This window comes from Rattus norvegicus, chromosome 14, assembly GCF_021556685.1.
Source record: "Rattus norvegicus strain SHRSP/BbbUtx chromosome 14, alternate assembly SHRSP_T2T, whole genome shotgun sequence".
Classification (NCBI taxonomy): domain Eukaryota; kingdom Metazoa; phylum Chordata; class Mammalia; order Rodentia; family Muridae; genus Rattus; species Rattus norvegicus.
This window is the reverse complement of record NC_141547.1, coordinates 64933559-64947937: the sequence shown is the minus strand read 5'-3', so window position 1 is coordinate 64947937 and position 14379 is coordinate 64933559. Positions and strand designations below refer to the sequence as shown.

Below are 14379 nucleotides of genomic sequence, written 5' to 3'. Positions count from 1 at the left end.
AAAATAAAGTTAAAAAGTTGGGAAAGCAGACTAACCAAATTCAAGATTCTTCAGGTAAACATAAGAACTGTTTCAAGAAGTATTTTTAATATTTGATGTTGTCATTAATAAACTTACTGTATCTATCTAGTCTGGAGCTTTTTGTCAGGAGAAGCACAGCAGACCTCTATCCCCACAAAGAGCCAATGTCATGTAATAACCACATCATCAAAGAAGGAATAAAAGGATTCATGAGAAAAGTTTAATCTCCAACTCTTCCCCAAACCTAATCCTGGGAGGAAGCTATGTTATTACTAATATGGATGCAAAATATCAGACAAAATTCAACTTCCCAAAGAAGAGTTGTGTAGAAGAAAGAAGGAATAAAAGGGGTCTCAAGAAAATCCAAATCTTCAACTCTTCCCCAAAGTTCATCCAGCATTCATTCTGATAGAAATGAATGCAAGACATTAGATAAAATCCAACTTACAATGGCTTCAATTTTTCTGACTAGTCTGGTAAGAAGAGATGGGGATAGGAGTCTTACTATATTTCCTGAAAGAAAGATTTGGAAGTCATGCTGAATTTCTCTCCAAGATTCCTGTTTTGGAGAAACAAGAATTTCTTGGTTTACGAAGTTGGAAAATAGGTATTGACTGTGCATGACTCAACCCATTCTGATTTCTCATTCTGGATCAATCAGCCCATAGCCAGAGACTTTCAGATGGCTAGCATATATGTGACTTTGTCTCTGATCCTGGTTCTAATGAAAGAACTGGAATTATGTGTTTTCCTGCTATGGATAAAACATGGATAAAAACACAGTGTTCTATGATTCTCATTAGTAATAATTAATGTGAATTAATAATGAGTGGTCTTTCTTCCGTTCATCTACTTTTGGAAAATTTTCTTCGTTTTCTTTCTATTGCTGTGATAAAGACTGTGAGTAAAAGTAACCTGGGGAGGAGAATTTATGACTTATGGTCACCACAAATGGATGTCAGGGAAGGAACTCAAGGCTTAAGCTCTGTGCAAGAACTGGCACAGAGGCCATGGAGAGGTGCTGCTGAGTGGGTTGCTTTCCACTGCTTACTCACCTTACTTTTTATACAACATAGATCCACCTCCTCAGGGTTTTCACTGCCCACAGTGGGTTGTGCACTCATACATACATCATTAAATAACAAAATGCCCCACTGACTTAGCTATAGACAATGTGATAGAGTCCCTCTTCCCAGATCATTTTAGGTTGCATCAAGGTGATAGGAAACTAACCCAGCTAGAATCTTGATTATAGCATGAGAAAGCATGGGACTGCACATTGAACTGGCTTCTCCTTTACTTTTCCTTACTGCCAACTTTTCCGTTGATTCAATTTTTGCTCATTTCTTTAGACATATGTAAGATTGTTTACCATCTCAAACTCAATGATATGAAAAGGGTTTATATATCGTAGAGATGAAATAAATGCAGTGGAAAATGTTGTAGTAAAAGACAACATCGACATTGGAGATAGCCCTGGATTCAAATTCCATTCTCTTGCCTAACTAGTTATTGACCCAGTTATTCATCTAAGTTTTTTGTGACAAAATCTATCTCCCAGGGTTGTGAAGATTAAATAAGATGAGATCTATCCCTTACTTCGTTATCTCTCTATATCACTGAGGCGGCATATAGTAGAATTCAACTGTGAGTTATTCTCCACATTTCTCTCCTGTGGAACAGGTAATGTTTATTAATATTCACCCTATACTCTCACACAGTCACATCCTCTGTCCATCCAGAGCACCTCCTCACTTCGTCATAATCACTTGACCTATTGTGGAATGAAGAGTAGGTTTTGTTGGGAATGCAAATGAGTCAGTGTTCCACCTATCACCTAGACACTCTATGAAAATTATACTTTCTTGTGCCTTACCTACACAGCCCCATTGGAATGCTGCACTTTCCTTTAGGATATACTCACATTTTAGAGTGTGATAAAATTATCCCAAGAAAATCAAACTCATTTGCAAAATTGTTGGATTGCATTTATAAGATGCACAAGGAATTCTTTTTCTGCTGCACAATTCTATACTTCTGTAAAAATGTCACTGTATCATTACCCTTAAAACTATTTTGTTTACAGGTCCTGCTCCATGTAATTTTTCTAATAATTGGCCCACACTTGTGTTTACAGTGCTTTTATATTTTTCTTTCATTGCATGGAAAGATAGGGAATAATAGAATTCTTTTCGCTTACCTGCAAAAATATTGCCTCAGTGAATTATTATGAAACTATGCAGAAACACTGAAGAAACCTATTTAAATGTGCTATCCTTGTGGTTACGGCTCTATTGATTAATTATCTCATTCAAGTTGAATTTATGGGGTTCAACTCTGCTGATCCCCACAGAGCAGGTCATTAGGAAGGATAAGCTGAAATTTATAGACTTGAGTGGAAGCTGCTGTCTACAGGTAGAATATCCTCATTGCAAGGGAAGCCTCAGTGGCTCTCAAGGCCTTTCAGTAGATTGATTCAGCCACAAAGAAATTATCTAAAACAAACTTGCTCACTCAAAATCAACTGATCATGGAGTTTCATCCTATCTTCCAAATGCTTTGCTAAAAATCACCTAGATCAGTGTTTGATTGAACTATAGCTAGCCACAATGACACAAAATAACATCACAGTCATCAACTGCAAAATCTTTGTCAATCAGAGATGGAACTTAGAGATTTCCCCAAATTACAACCTATATATGGTGGGAGACACTGTTGCTTTCAGCGATAATGTTTTCAGCTCCTTACACACTAGCTTTCCCATGCCATCCGAGATCCAGCACTCTGGCTGCTATTACATCTCTAGCATAGACTTTTGTGATGAAATGGGTTTTATATTATTCTGTAATCATGTGAATGGAGGGGAGAACCCAAGAATACAGAAGTAAAAAGAAATATAAATGAATCATTAAAGGTTACTGAGTTAGTTGTTTCTAAGGTAGAACTCATTGAAGGCAATTTATTTTATCTTGAAATAAAATTCCTAGGTAAATACACTATCATATATCATTTATGTATACATGTATGCATCTACCATCTATCCTTCATTATCAATCTTTAAATCATTGATATATCAATTTTCAATTGCCTATCTGGTTTATGTATAGAACATTTTATTAAATATATAAGTATGGGATATATACATGTGTACATATTTTAAAAACACAACCATTATATATGTACAGTTAAACATGCTTAAATACAGAGTTTCTAAAAAAAGATGAAAGGGAGAAATGCTAGAAATATATTTAAAAGCTTTTTTGCTTCTAGATACTTCAGAACTCTTTGTATGTTGACTTTGTTGTCTTCCAAAGGGACATTTGGAATGTTGCCTTCATATAGTGCAGTTGACCATGAGATAACTTTATTTATGGACCAAGTCAATGAGTTATTATTTACTGTAATGTACATTTAAAACGCACCAAAGTATTTTTTATGGGACGGGAATGAGAAGAATTAGCAATTAAGCAGCTGTTGCAATCCAGTTGAACATTGTATCATCACATGCCATAGGTGGCAGACAGCTCTGAAATTGTGATTTCAAGCACTTGTCCAATGGATCACGCTTTTGGTTTCCTTTCAATCACATGATGGTCAGCACCTCCTGTATAGAAGAAGTTACTGTCTCACAACACAATCGACCACACTGTCTTCATTATTAGTTTGATACTATAATTTGTCATTGTCAAAGGTCTCCAATGATAACGATTCTAAATGGAAAACCAACAGGTTAACACGGAAAGCAATGCCACACAGCATGGTGTGACAAGCACATACAGAGTACAGGTTGTATATATACAGGAACTTACAATGATCATAATTTTATAAATTGGCATTTTTTGAAATAAGGTCATTCTTCTGAGTGTGAAATAAAGGGACTCCCCCAAACAAAGGTATGAAGATCAGGAAAGTCCTAACCCGGAAGACTGAACATTAAATAAAATTACAACAGAGGGTGTGAATTGGATGAGAGAAGAAAGGTGTGGCGGGTTAATGTGTTGCTTCAGGATTTCTAGAATGATATCATAAGCCCCATGTCTTAATGATGTGACATATCATAATACAGAATCCTTTCAAAGGCACATGAGTTGAAGTGAGGTCAGAGTGGACCATATTCCAGTATAACTGGAGTAAAACTCACAAGTAATGAAAGTTACCAAAGAGAATTGGGCTGAGGTAGTCACCTATAAGCTGAGATAGGTTATTGGAGATAAATCTATTCCTTTTAGTCAACCCCCTGCACCAAAGCAACCAGGCTTGCCAACATCTTAGTGTTGGAAGTTTGTCTTGCAGAGACATTATATTTCTGTTGCATATGTGACTCCGCCTGAGGTACTTTGACAGCCCTAGAAATCACCTGTAGAAAGCAAAGTTGAACTGGGCATTCAGGCTAGAACCCTTCAGTTATGTATTCATCATCCTGGGTGGTTGGAAATGTTTGAAGTGTCCTGAGGTACTTACCAAACTAACTGGAGGGAGATGGAGCAATTTCAGGTTCAGAGAGGCGTAGCATTTGCAATCCAGATCAAGGTCTCCATCAGTGGTCTGGGCAAAAGATTTTGACCTCTAGCTTCAGTGAGGAGTATGGGGATGGTTTGGAAAATATTGAAAAGTTAACCGTGGTCAATCTGAGGACATAAATAAAAACAATGAAGAGATCAGAGGGGCAACAAGATTGTGGTAGGACTTTTTGTCCTTGGTTGAGCACAATGGAAGGGTTTGGGATTTTTCCATTTTATGGCTCATGTGGCTTTTTTTAAAAAAATATAAATTATTTAATCTATTTTTTATAGTCTAGTTGTTATCCACCTCCCAGTCTGCCCACACCCAGCTTCTTATCCCATTCTTCCTCCTCCATTTCCAAGAGTACATCTCATCCTCTCACCCCATCAGGCTGCCCCATTGCCTAGGCCTCAAGTCTCTCAAGGGGTAAGTACATGCATCCTTTCTCACTTAAGCCAGACTACGCAGTCCTCTGCTGTATATGTGTCAGGGGGCCTCATATCAGCTGCTGTATGCTGCTGGCTAGTAGCTCAGTGTCTGAGAGGTCTCAGGGATCCAGATTAGTTGAGGATGCTGGTGTTCCTATGGGGTCACCCTCCTCAACTTCTTCCTGCTTTTCCTTAATTCAACCACAGGGTTCCTCGGCTTCTATCCGTTGGTTGTATACAGTTCTTAATGGTCTTTGCTTCTTTGCTCTGTACATGCCCCCCCCCATCTACTATTTCTCTTCATTTCTTTTTGTCTTATTGAAATACAATTGGGAAAATGTCAACATGTAAAGACATACAATTTGTGTTACAATATATATTTCAAAATGATTGCTATGGTCAAGGTAATTAAAATTTCTGTCATCTCACGGAGTACATGTCTATTGAGCGAATGCATAAGGTATACCCTTGTAGCAAATATTGTATATACAATACATTATCATTAGTTATGGTCAACACCCTGCACATTAGGTGTCCAGGATTACTCAGAAATTGCAATTTTTATGATCCTTTTCCTATAAATATCTGCCTTTAAACAACTGTTTGTGTTTTTTCTTTGTAAAAGAGTTTTACTTAGCACATTAAACAATAAGTTTTATTATGCTGTTTTTATGCTTTATAAGCCACATTTGTCTCAGGTTTACCTGTCATTACCCTCCTGTGTCCCTTCCCACACTAGCTCTGTTTTCAAAATCACCCCTTTTCTGCTTTCATGTCATGTTTATATCATGCAGAGTAAGATACAGCATCTGCATATAAAACATTTGATATTGGTCTTTATTCCATTTCATTTTGCTTCTTTTAAAATATTTGGTTACTTTGTACTTGTATCAAAATTACTAAAATCATAGTCACCTCATCACCTCTGTTGTCTTGTCCCCTTTCACTCTCTTGAGTTATTTACTGTGCCCAACTAATCCTCTTTCTACTTCTATCTCTCTCTCCCATCTCCCTCTATCTCTGTCCAGGTGGTCACAGCTGCTGTGTGCTCGTGAATGCAACAGCCATGTCATATCCAGAAGATGGCATTTCATGGAAGTCTTCATCATCTGGTACATCTTAAAGTTTTTCTGCCCCATCCTCTATGATGATCCCTGGGCTGCCGAGTAGATGATATAGATGTCCCTTTCAGGGCTGAGCACTTATCCTTAAGTGCCAACAAATAGTATTTGCCTTTCTGTTTGAAATTTTTTTAAACTTAGCATCATGTCCCAAATGTTTACCCATGTTGCCACAAATGGCAGAATATTTATGCTTTACAAGATAAATAATATCTTGTGTGCATGAGTGTGAGGATGCAGCATTTTCTTTATCTATTTGTACATTGACAGTCAGGTTGAAGATTGGTTCTAATGCTTTCATTCAATTGGAAATCTGAGTGTCCAGTCGCTGAAGGTCCTTGTCCCTAATTGGTGTTTGTTTGATCAATAAAGATGCCAATGACTAATGGCTGGGCACAAGGTGGGACACTTAGGGTTGTGCTTGTAGGACACAGAGAGAAATGGGAGAATTGCCAGCATGCTGTGCGAGATGGAAGAGGAGAGCTGCAGGAGAGAGAGCGAGCCGATGAGCCATGTGAAAGTTTGAGTAAATGACCACTGGCTACTTCCAAGATTAAACCTGGGTTACAGCAGAAGGTTTAAGAGTGCCCAGCCTTTGAGGTAGCCAAGGTGTTTTCAAAGTAAATTAATGTGTGTGTGTGTGTGTGTGTGTGTGTGTGTGTGTGTGTGTGTGTGTGTGTGTTTCTGCCTTTCATTTGTGGATCCAAAGATAGCTCCTGGGCGGGTGTGTGAATGAGATCTGCTGGGAGCACAAAGCAGTGTAGCAAAACCTCACCACAGCGTAGTAACTTAGGTTATTTCCAATGTCTTGGCTATTGGTTAGCCTCAGTGAACAGAGGAATGCACATATCATTTCCATACTCTTGTGGATAGTTACTGACTCATCTTGTGTTGTGGAAATGCTCCATATTGTTTCCCAACCAGGGACCCTCCTTGTACCAATCTCAGTAAACGAAGCCTTTGGCCCAGTCATTACCTGAGAGTGCTTGCACATACTTCTAAGAGAAGTTGCCTCCTTTTCAAAATACTGCCACCTCAGTCTTCTGAGTGTACACTCTGTTTGAGAGATAGTTCTGGGTTCTGGATTTGCAGGACTAGGCCATGTGCTTATTGTGGTCTGTTGTTAGCTGCTCACTTTAACTCAGAGCATCCACAGATGACTCATTCTGAATTTGGCTGGATCTTGTGTGCTTGGGTCTACTACCTTCTTCCTCCAGCCTGCCACAGTTTCTAGTATTTAGTAGGCACTTACTTAATGGTGGATAATTAAGTAAATTGTTTAGTGTGAAACTAGTGTATCTTGGTAATTTCATAAAATTTAAACTATTTCATTGTCTATTATTTCATTTTCTATCAAAAAGAATCATATCATACCTTTATGGTTAAGATATTACTTATAATAATAATATCAAAAATAATTAAATTTCAGAAAATATGACAAATGGGCCCACAGATGGTTAAGTGAATGAAGGTGCTTGCATTAATGCCTCAGGACCTGAATTTGATCACTGAGATTTACATGATGGGAGGAAAAACCGTGCTCCCACAGGTGTGCTTTGATCTTCATATCTGAACACACACACACACACACACACACACACACACACACACACACACCACATAAATACATGTAAAATCATGTAAAATACTGAATTGTGAAAAAGGTTAGAATTTAATTTCCTATTTTCTCAAAGAAAAACTTTTGAATTGTATAATATATTTTTAACATTTTTATATTTTATATAGGTATTTAATATTAAAAAAACAGAATAATGTGGACAAAAGAACACCAGGAAAGGAGCTCTCTGAGTATATGCAATTTCCTGTCCCCCACCCCTTTTGCGGCATGAGAGTGTGATGTGTGACAGAGGATAAGGCAGCCTCCGACCTTTGAATAGCTTAAACATTTAGACACCTGATGGCAATCTTTCATTAAATTTGGTGTCCTCGCAGTGGTTCTGGCAGGAATGAGAAAACACAATTTGTTTTTCCTTAGCAATCTTCATACCGAATATCTGAAAATGTTTCCCAGTGACAGACAGAACTGAGAGCTTAATATCTTTCCAGATGAGCATGGTAGCTTTCACCAAGGGAAAATGATGTGGGTGGACGAGTTCAGTGAAAAGTGAAGAGGAGAGGAGAGGAAAATGAAGTTTATGCATGGTTCAGGTACAGTTAGGGACTTGAGCAGACTACTTAGAGCGAATGCAGGGTATGATGCTAATGGGCAGGAAACATGTTCAGTGAGGTTTATGTTGTGTTAAAATGCAGTGTAATTTTGTGATCTCTCTCTCTCTCTCTCTCTCTCTCTCTCTCTCTCTCTCTCTCTCCCTCCCTCCCTCTCCCCTTCTCTATCTCTCTCCCCTACTTCCTAGATTTCTTTGACTGCTCTTGCCTCAGGCTTGAAATAAAAGATACCATTTTAGGCATCAAGGTATATATTTCTCCTCAACAGAAATGAAAAGGACAGAATTAATTGAGAATGTGGTCAAACAAACTTTCTGTTGTCTTCCTTCTCCTTACTTGGATCAAGTTTTCTGTGACCTTGATAATATAATATCAGCTGAAAACTACATTCATCAATCATCTCTGTATTCAACCCAGGTGAGCTCACTGCAGGTTTGACTGTCCTGTATAAATCAAAGCACCCAAGTCTTGGAGAGTATAGTAAAATTTCCATCTCATACAAGTATGTATCTACTGACCCTTTTCTATAAAGAAATATAGCCCTGAGTAGCAGGGTGTGTGTCCGAGAATGTGCACAATATCATTGTTTATCAGCACAAAGCTACAAGATGCTATTCTAAAGATGACCAGCAGGAGGCAGACAACCATATCATGCTCTATTTATTCAGTGAGAAACAACTATGAAAATGAGGGAGCTAAGTCAACATGGCTTGATGGGAATCCATAACATGAGTTTTCACAGCTCCAAAGAACATGTGGTTCTATTTGTCCCTATTTCAAAAGCAAGCGAACTATAATGGGGGCATATATGTACAAATACATCTATTTAAATGTGTATGATAAATCTGTAAACAGAACAATGAGCAAACTGTAGATCAGTGAAGAGGGCAATCATAATCTGGCATCTGTGCATGCATCTTACTCAGCTTTGGGAGTGACATTTCTATTCCTTTGAGGGCTATTATGATGAACTAATGTTTAATAATCATTTTTGTCATTCTTTTCATTCATAGGCCCCTTACTATATAAATTACTATAAGCCGCTTCTTTAAGTGGGAAATTATTTTCTAAATAGTTATTACACTTTTAAATATTGTCTTTTCACTTTAACTTTTGGTATGAGATACAGAGTTTTTAAAATAAGGAAACAGTAAATTCCCCCAGCAACACTTACCAAGCAGCCCGTCCTTTCTCTGTCTCTCTGTAACACCCACTCAAGTCATTCATCAAATTTTCATATATGCCATGGGCCTGCTTCTGGCTCTCTACGCTCTCCCACTGCTTTTGACAGCCTTCCTCAGGATCTCCCTCGTTCCTCTCACTTCTTGTTCAAACCACTCTTCACTTGATGACTAGAGTCAGGTATAGAGTGGTATGTGTTTGCGTGTGTGTGTGTGTGTGTGTGTGTGTTCATATGCGTGCACATGTGTGTATGAACATCTGCTTATGTAAACTTTCTTTTAAAGTGCCAACTTGTTTGTCCTTAGCTTTTTAAAATATAAATATCCTTACTCTAAATCTCTGTCATTTGCTCCTAACATTGTTCCCATGCACAGATGAAGCACTTGGAGTTTAAGAGACAAGGAGACTTCTCACTCAGTAAATAGGGAGAAGAAGCAGTGTGGCCTTGCTGCAGAAACCAGCAATGTTTCCACTCTCCACTTGTCAGTTTTCCCTCAGCGCCCCTCCTGATTTGCAACGCAGGATTTTCCTGTTTTTGAAAAGAACTAGGCATCTTTAATGTAATTTTTTTCTGTTGTTCTCTGTTCCCCTACTGTCCTTCATTAATGACTCAGCACAGCCTTTGTTCTGTGAACCCTCAGCACCTGCCTTCTTCAGCCCAAGCTGCTTCTGCCTATGCTCTACCCCATGCAAAGCCCTCCATTTCTGCTGCTTCTGACCTCATTTCTGTAAGTGAGAACCTGCAGAGATCTCCATGGTCAAAGTGCTTGCAGTCCCAACACCTTCTTACTACACAGAACTCAAGTGAAAACATTGTTGATAAGAAATTATTTGAAAGGGAAAAGAACTTTCAAAATGAGACCAAACATCAGTATGGGTGTTCTTTCTAGGTTTCAGACACACCTACCAGTTTCTCTCTTCTGTGTTTCCTGTCTGTCTCACTGGAGATGTTGTATCATCCTCCCAGTACACTATAGTTCTCCTTCAAATCCTATGCCAGAGTATCTTGATGATCTTCCTCCACCTCACCCCATAATTTCCTTTCCCTCTATTTATTTTCTCTTTATAGAGAAGCCTCCCTTATCTATATTACTCTTCCCACTGGTCATTATGGTGGGATGAATAAGATAAGCCTCTATTCCATTGACCTTTTTTTCCAACTACTTCTTTTATCTAGACCTCTCTCTTCTCTCCTATTTTTGTGTTTCTTGTGACAGGGTGCTACTATATGTCTACTAGGTCTCTCTTCCTCTCCCTCTCTCTCTCTCCCTTTCTCACATCAATAAAGGATTCCGGTTCCTCTTCTTATTTTGATCTCTGATTATCTCTGTGCCACCTCTATTAGAGACACTATCTCTTCATGTCATACAACCATAGTTTTTACTATTATATCAGCTTATGATGAGAATGAAGAATATTTGCCAGTATCTGAATTTTGTTCTCATGTTTTATGTTAGGTAATTTGTCCCTACTAGAATGTTAGCATCCTAAGTGGACTAACCTTTCCTCCACTATTGTGCCTACCCTTGCTGTGATGTGGCTGTATGGGTACAGGAACCTTAATCAAGCTTTATTATCATCAGCTATAAATTTCACATAGTTATTCACCACAACAGACCATATAATTATTTTTATAGAAGCAATGAAAATGTACATTCACCTGATAATATGTTATGAGTCTTTCTTACTTCATGGTCTGATTTCTGAATAGGATGATTATTTTTACCCCTAACTTGTTATTTTTCTCATATTAAAAGAAGCACTACTTTCACATAGCTTAATAAATGTAAGAGATAATTATGCTCAGTGGCTTTCTTCATCCATCCCACATTAAGTCAGTCACCATGTTCTATTGATTTTACTCTGAAGTCTATTTTATATTCATGGATCTTCCTCCTCCCCACTGTTACAGCCCCAGTCGGGTCTCCCCTTGTTTCTTGCTTAGCTTTCTAAAACCAGTCCTGGTTGGTTTCTCTATTTTTCTCTTCCTACAAATGTCATCACACAGAATCAGGGAACTGTATAAACTAGAGGTATGTTGCTACTCTCCTGTGTGTGGCTCTTTACTGCCTTCCTTGCACACTTGGATGGACTCCAAGCTCCTAAAAGTAATGTGATAGTCACTACATGTACTTCAGCCCCTTCAACATCAGCACTTTTCATTGCTTGTTTCCCATTGGGTGCCATTCTCTCCCCAAAGCCTATGTGATACTTGGAATGAGAAAGCTGATTAGGCCTTGCTCTACATTGCAGGTGGGAAGTCAAGGCCAGGGACAGAGACAGGTTGGATGATGACCAATATTAAAAATGAGCGTATGTTTCTCTTTGTTCCACAGTTGTTTCAGTCCGATGGTCATCAGCTGGTACCAACCCATCTGGATGATTCGCACAGTGGTAAGAGGATTCCCTAGGTACCCAAACCTTCTGAGTATCAGATTCTGCCTAATTTTCATGTTGCTATTGCATTATTGCCATCCTCCACCATGGTGTTCTGTCTATAACAGACAATGATAAATCATCTATAACACTGATAGATCATTTGTTTTAACCAGGTCTGGGTTACTTTGCAACTCAAATATTACTGTATTTAGAGGTAGAAGGGAAACATTTGGGGAAGAGGTAAGTTTTCTGTACATTAAAGAGATAGCTTATGTGTGGCTGTAAATAAATTTAATTGACTACCTATTTTATATTAAGTAGTATCTTAAAATGATAATTTATTAATAATAATGCATTTTCATTATTATTATTATTAGGAAATTTATCATTTTTTTCTTCCTCCTCCTCTTCCTCCACCTCTCTCTCCCCCTCTCTCTATGTATGTATGTATGTATATATGTATGTATGTATGTATGTATATATGTATGTATGTGCAAGTGTGAGTGCATATACATGCATGCCACAATGTTTCGTGGAGGTTACAAAATTACAAAACAACTTTAGAAGTCATGACTCTCCTACTATTCTAGTGTTCAGGTTTGTGTGTCTCCTATTGAGATGCTTAAATATTTTGAGCATAATTAATTGGACTGTTATTATTCCTGTTATGATAGCTAGGAAAACTGAGGTATAGAGAGGTCAGAATTCACCCAAAATCTCACAAAAAGTAGAGTAACTCAGGGATAAAGCAGTTGGCTTGCTTCTAGAGATCATCATGTTAGTCACAATACCACGAGACTTTCAAATAAGATTTTCAGAAGAAGGATTTTTAGATATATAAGAGAGGTCCATAGTATAAGGCAGTGTGGTAACTGTTGGGATCCACTAACAGTGACTTTTTAGTTACCATTGGTAGATATTTTCAAATATGCTTTTATCTTCCTGACACATGAATTTCTTTTTTTTTTTTTTATTAACTTGAGTATTTCTTATATACATTTCGAGTGTTATTCCCTTTCCCGGTTTCCGGGCAAACATCCCCCTCCCCCCTCCCCTTCCTTATGGGTGTTCCCCTCCCAACCCTCCCACCATTGCCGCCCTCCCCCAATAGACTAGTTCACTGGGGGTTCAGTCTTAGCAGAACCCAGGGCTTCCCCTTCCACTGGTGCTCTTACTAGGATATTCATTGCTACCTATGGGGTCAGAGTCCAGGGTCAGTCCATGTATAGTCTTTAGGTAGTGGCTTAGTCCCTGGAAGCTCTGGTTGCTTGGCATTGTTGTACTTTTGGGGTCTCGAGCCCCTTCAAGCTCTTCCAGTTCTTTCTCTGATTCCTTCAATAGGGGACCTATTCTCAGTTCAGTGGTTTGCTGCTGGCATTCGCCTCTGTATTTGCTGTATTCTGGCTGTGTCTCTCAGGAGCGATCTACATCCGGCTCCTGTCGGTCTGCACTTCTTTGCTTCATCCATCTAGTCCAATTGGGTGGCTGTATATGTATGGGCCAAATGTGGGGCAGGCTCTGAATGGGTGTTCCTTCAGTCTCTGTTTTAATCTTTGCCTCTCCCTTCCCTGCCAAGGGTATTCTTTTTCCTCATTTAAAGAAGGAGTGAAGCATTCACATTTTGATCATCCGTCTTGAGTTTCGTTTGTTCTAGGGATCTAGGGTAATTCAAGCATTTGGGCTAATGGCCACTTATCAATGAGTGCATACCATGTATGTCTTTCTGTGATTGGGTTAGTTCACTCAGGATGATATTTTCCAGTTCCAACCATTTGCCTACGAATTTCATAAAGTCGTTGTTTTTGATAGCTGAGTAGTATTCCATTGTGTAGATGTACCACATTTTCTGTATCCATTCCTCTGTTGAAGGGCATCTGGGTTCTTTCCATTTTCTGGCTATTATAAATAAGGCTGCGATGAACATAGTGGAGCACGTGTCTCTTTTATATGTTGAGGCATCTTTTGGGTATATGCCCAAGAGAGGTATAGCTGGATCCTCAGGCAGTTCAATGTCCAATTTTCTGAGGAACCTCCAGACTGATTTCCAGAATGGTTTTACCAGTCTGCAATCCCACCAACAATGGAGGAGTGTTCCTCTTTCTCCACAACCTCGCCAGCATCTGCTGTAACCTGAGTTTTTGATCTTAGCCAATCGCACTGGTGTGAGGTGAAATCTCAGGGTTGTTTTGATTTGCATTTCCCTTATGACTAAAGATGTTGAACATTTCTTTAGGTGTTTCTCAGCCATTCGGTATTCCTCAGCTGTGAATTCTTTGTTTAGCTCTGAACCCCATTTTTTAATAGGGTTATTTGTTTCCCTGCGGTCTAACTTCTTGAGTTCTTTGTATATTTTGGATATAAGGCCTCTATCTGTTGTAGGGTTGGTAAAGATCTTTTCCCAATCTGTTGGTTGCCGTTTTGTCCTAACCACAGTGTCCTTTGCCTTACAGAAGCTTTGCAGTTTTATGAGATCCCATTTGTCAATTCTTGATCTTAGAGCATAAGCCATTGGTGTTTTGTTCAGGAAATTTTTTCCAGTGCCCATGTGTTCCAGATGC

At 38.7% G+C, this 14379-nt stretch overlaps 1 protein-coding gene across 1 annotated transcript in view; it reads left to right on the top strand.

The window, feature by feature from the left end:
- The window catches only part of LOC148001372 (uncharacterized), a 57649-nt gene that overhangs the window by 13371 nt on the left and 29899 nt on the right, over positions 1-14379 (top strand). The window contains exons 2-4 of the mRNA XM_087584612.1: positions 5981-6064; positions 8529-8677; positions 11779-11836. Coding sequence (XP_087440738.1) covers positions 5981-6064; positions 8529-8677; positions 11779-11836 — 291 coding nt within the window. The remainder of the gene's footprint in view (positions 1-5980; positions 6065-8528; positions 8678-11778; positions 11837-14379) is intronic.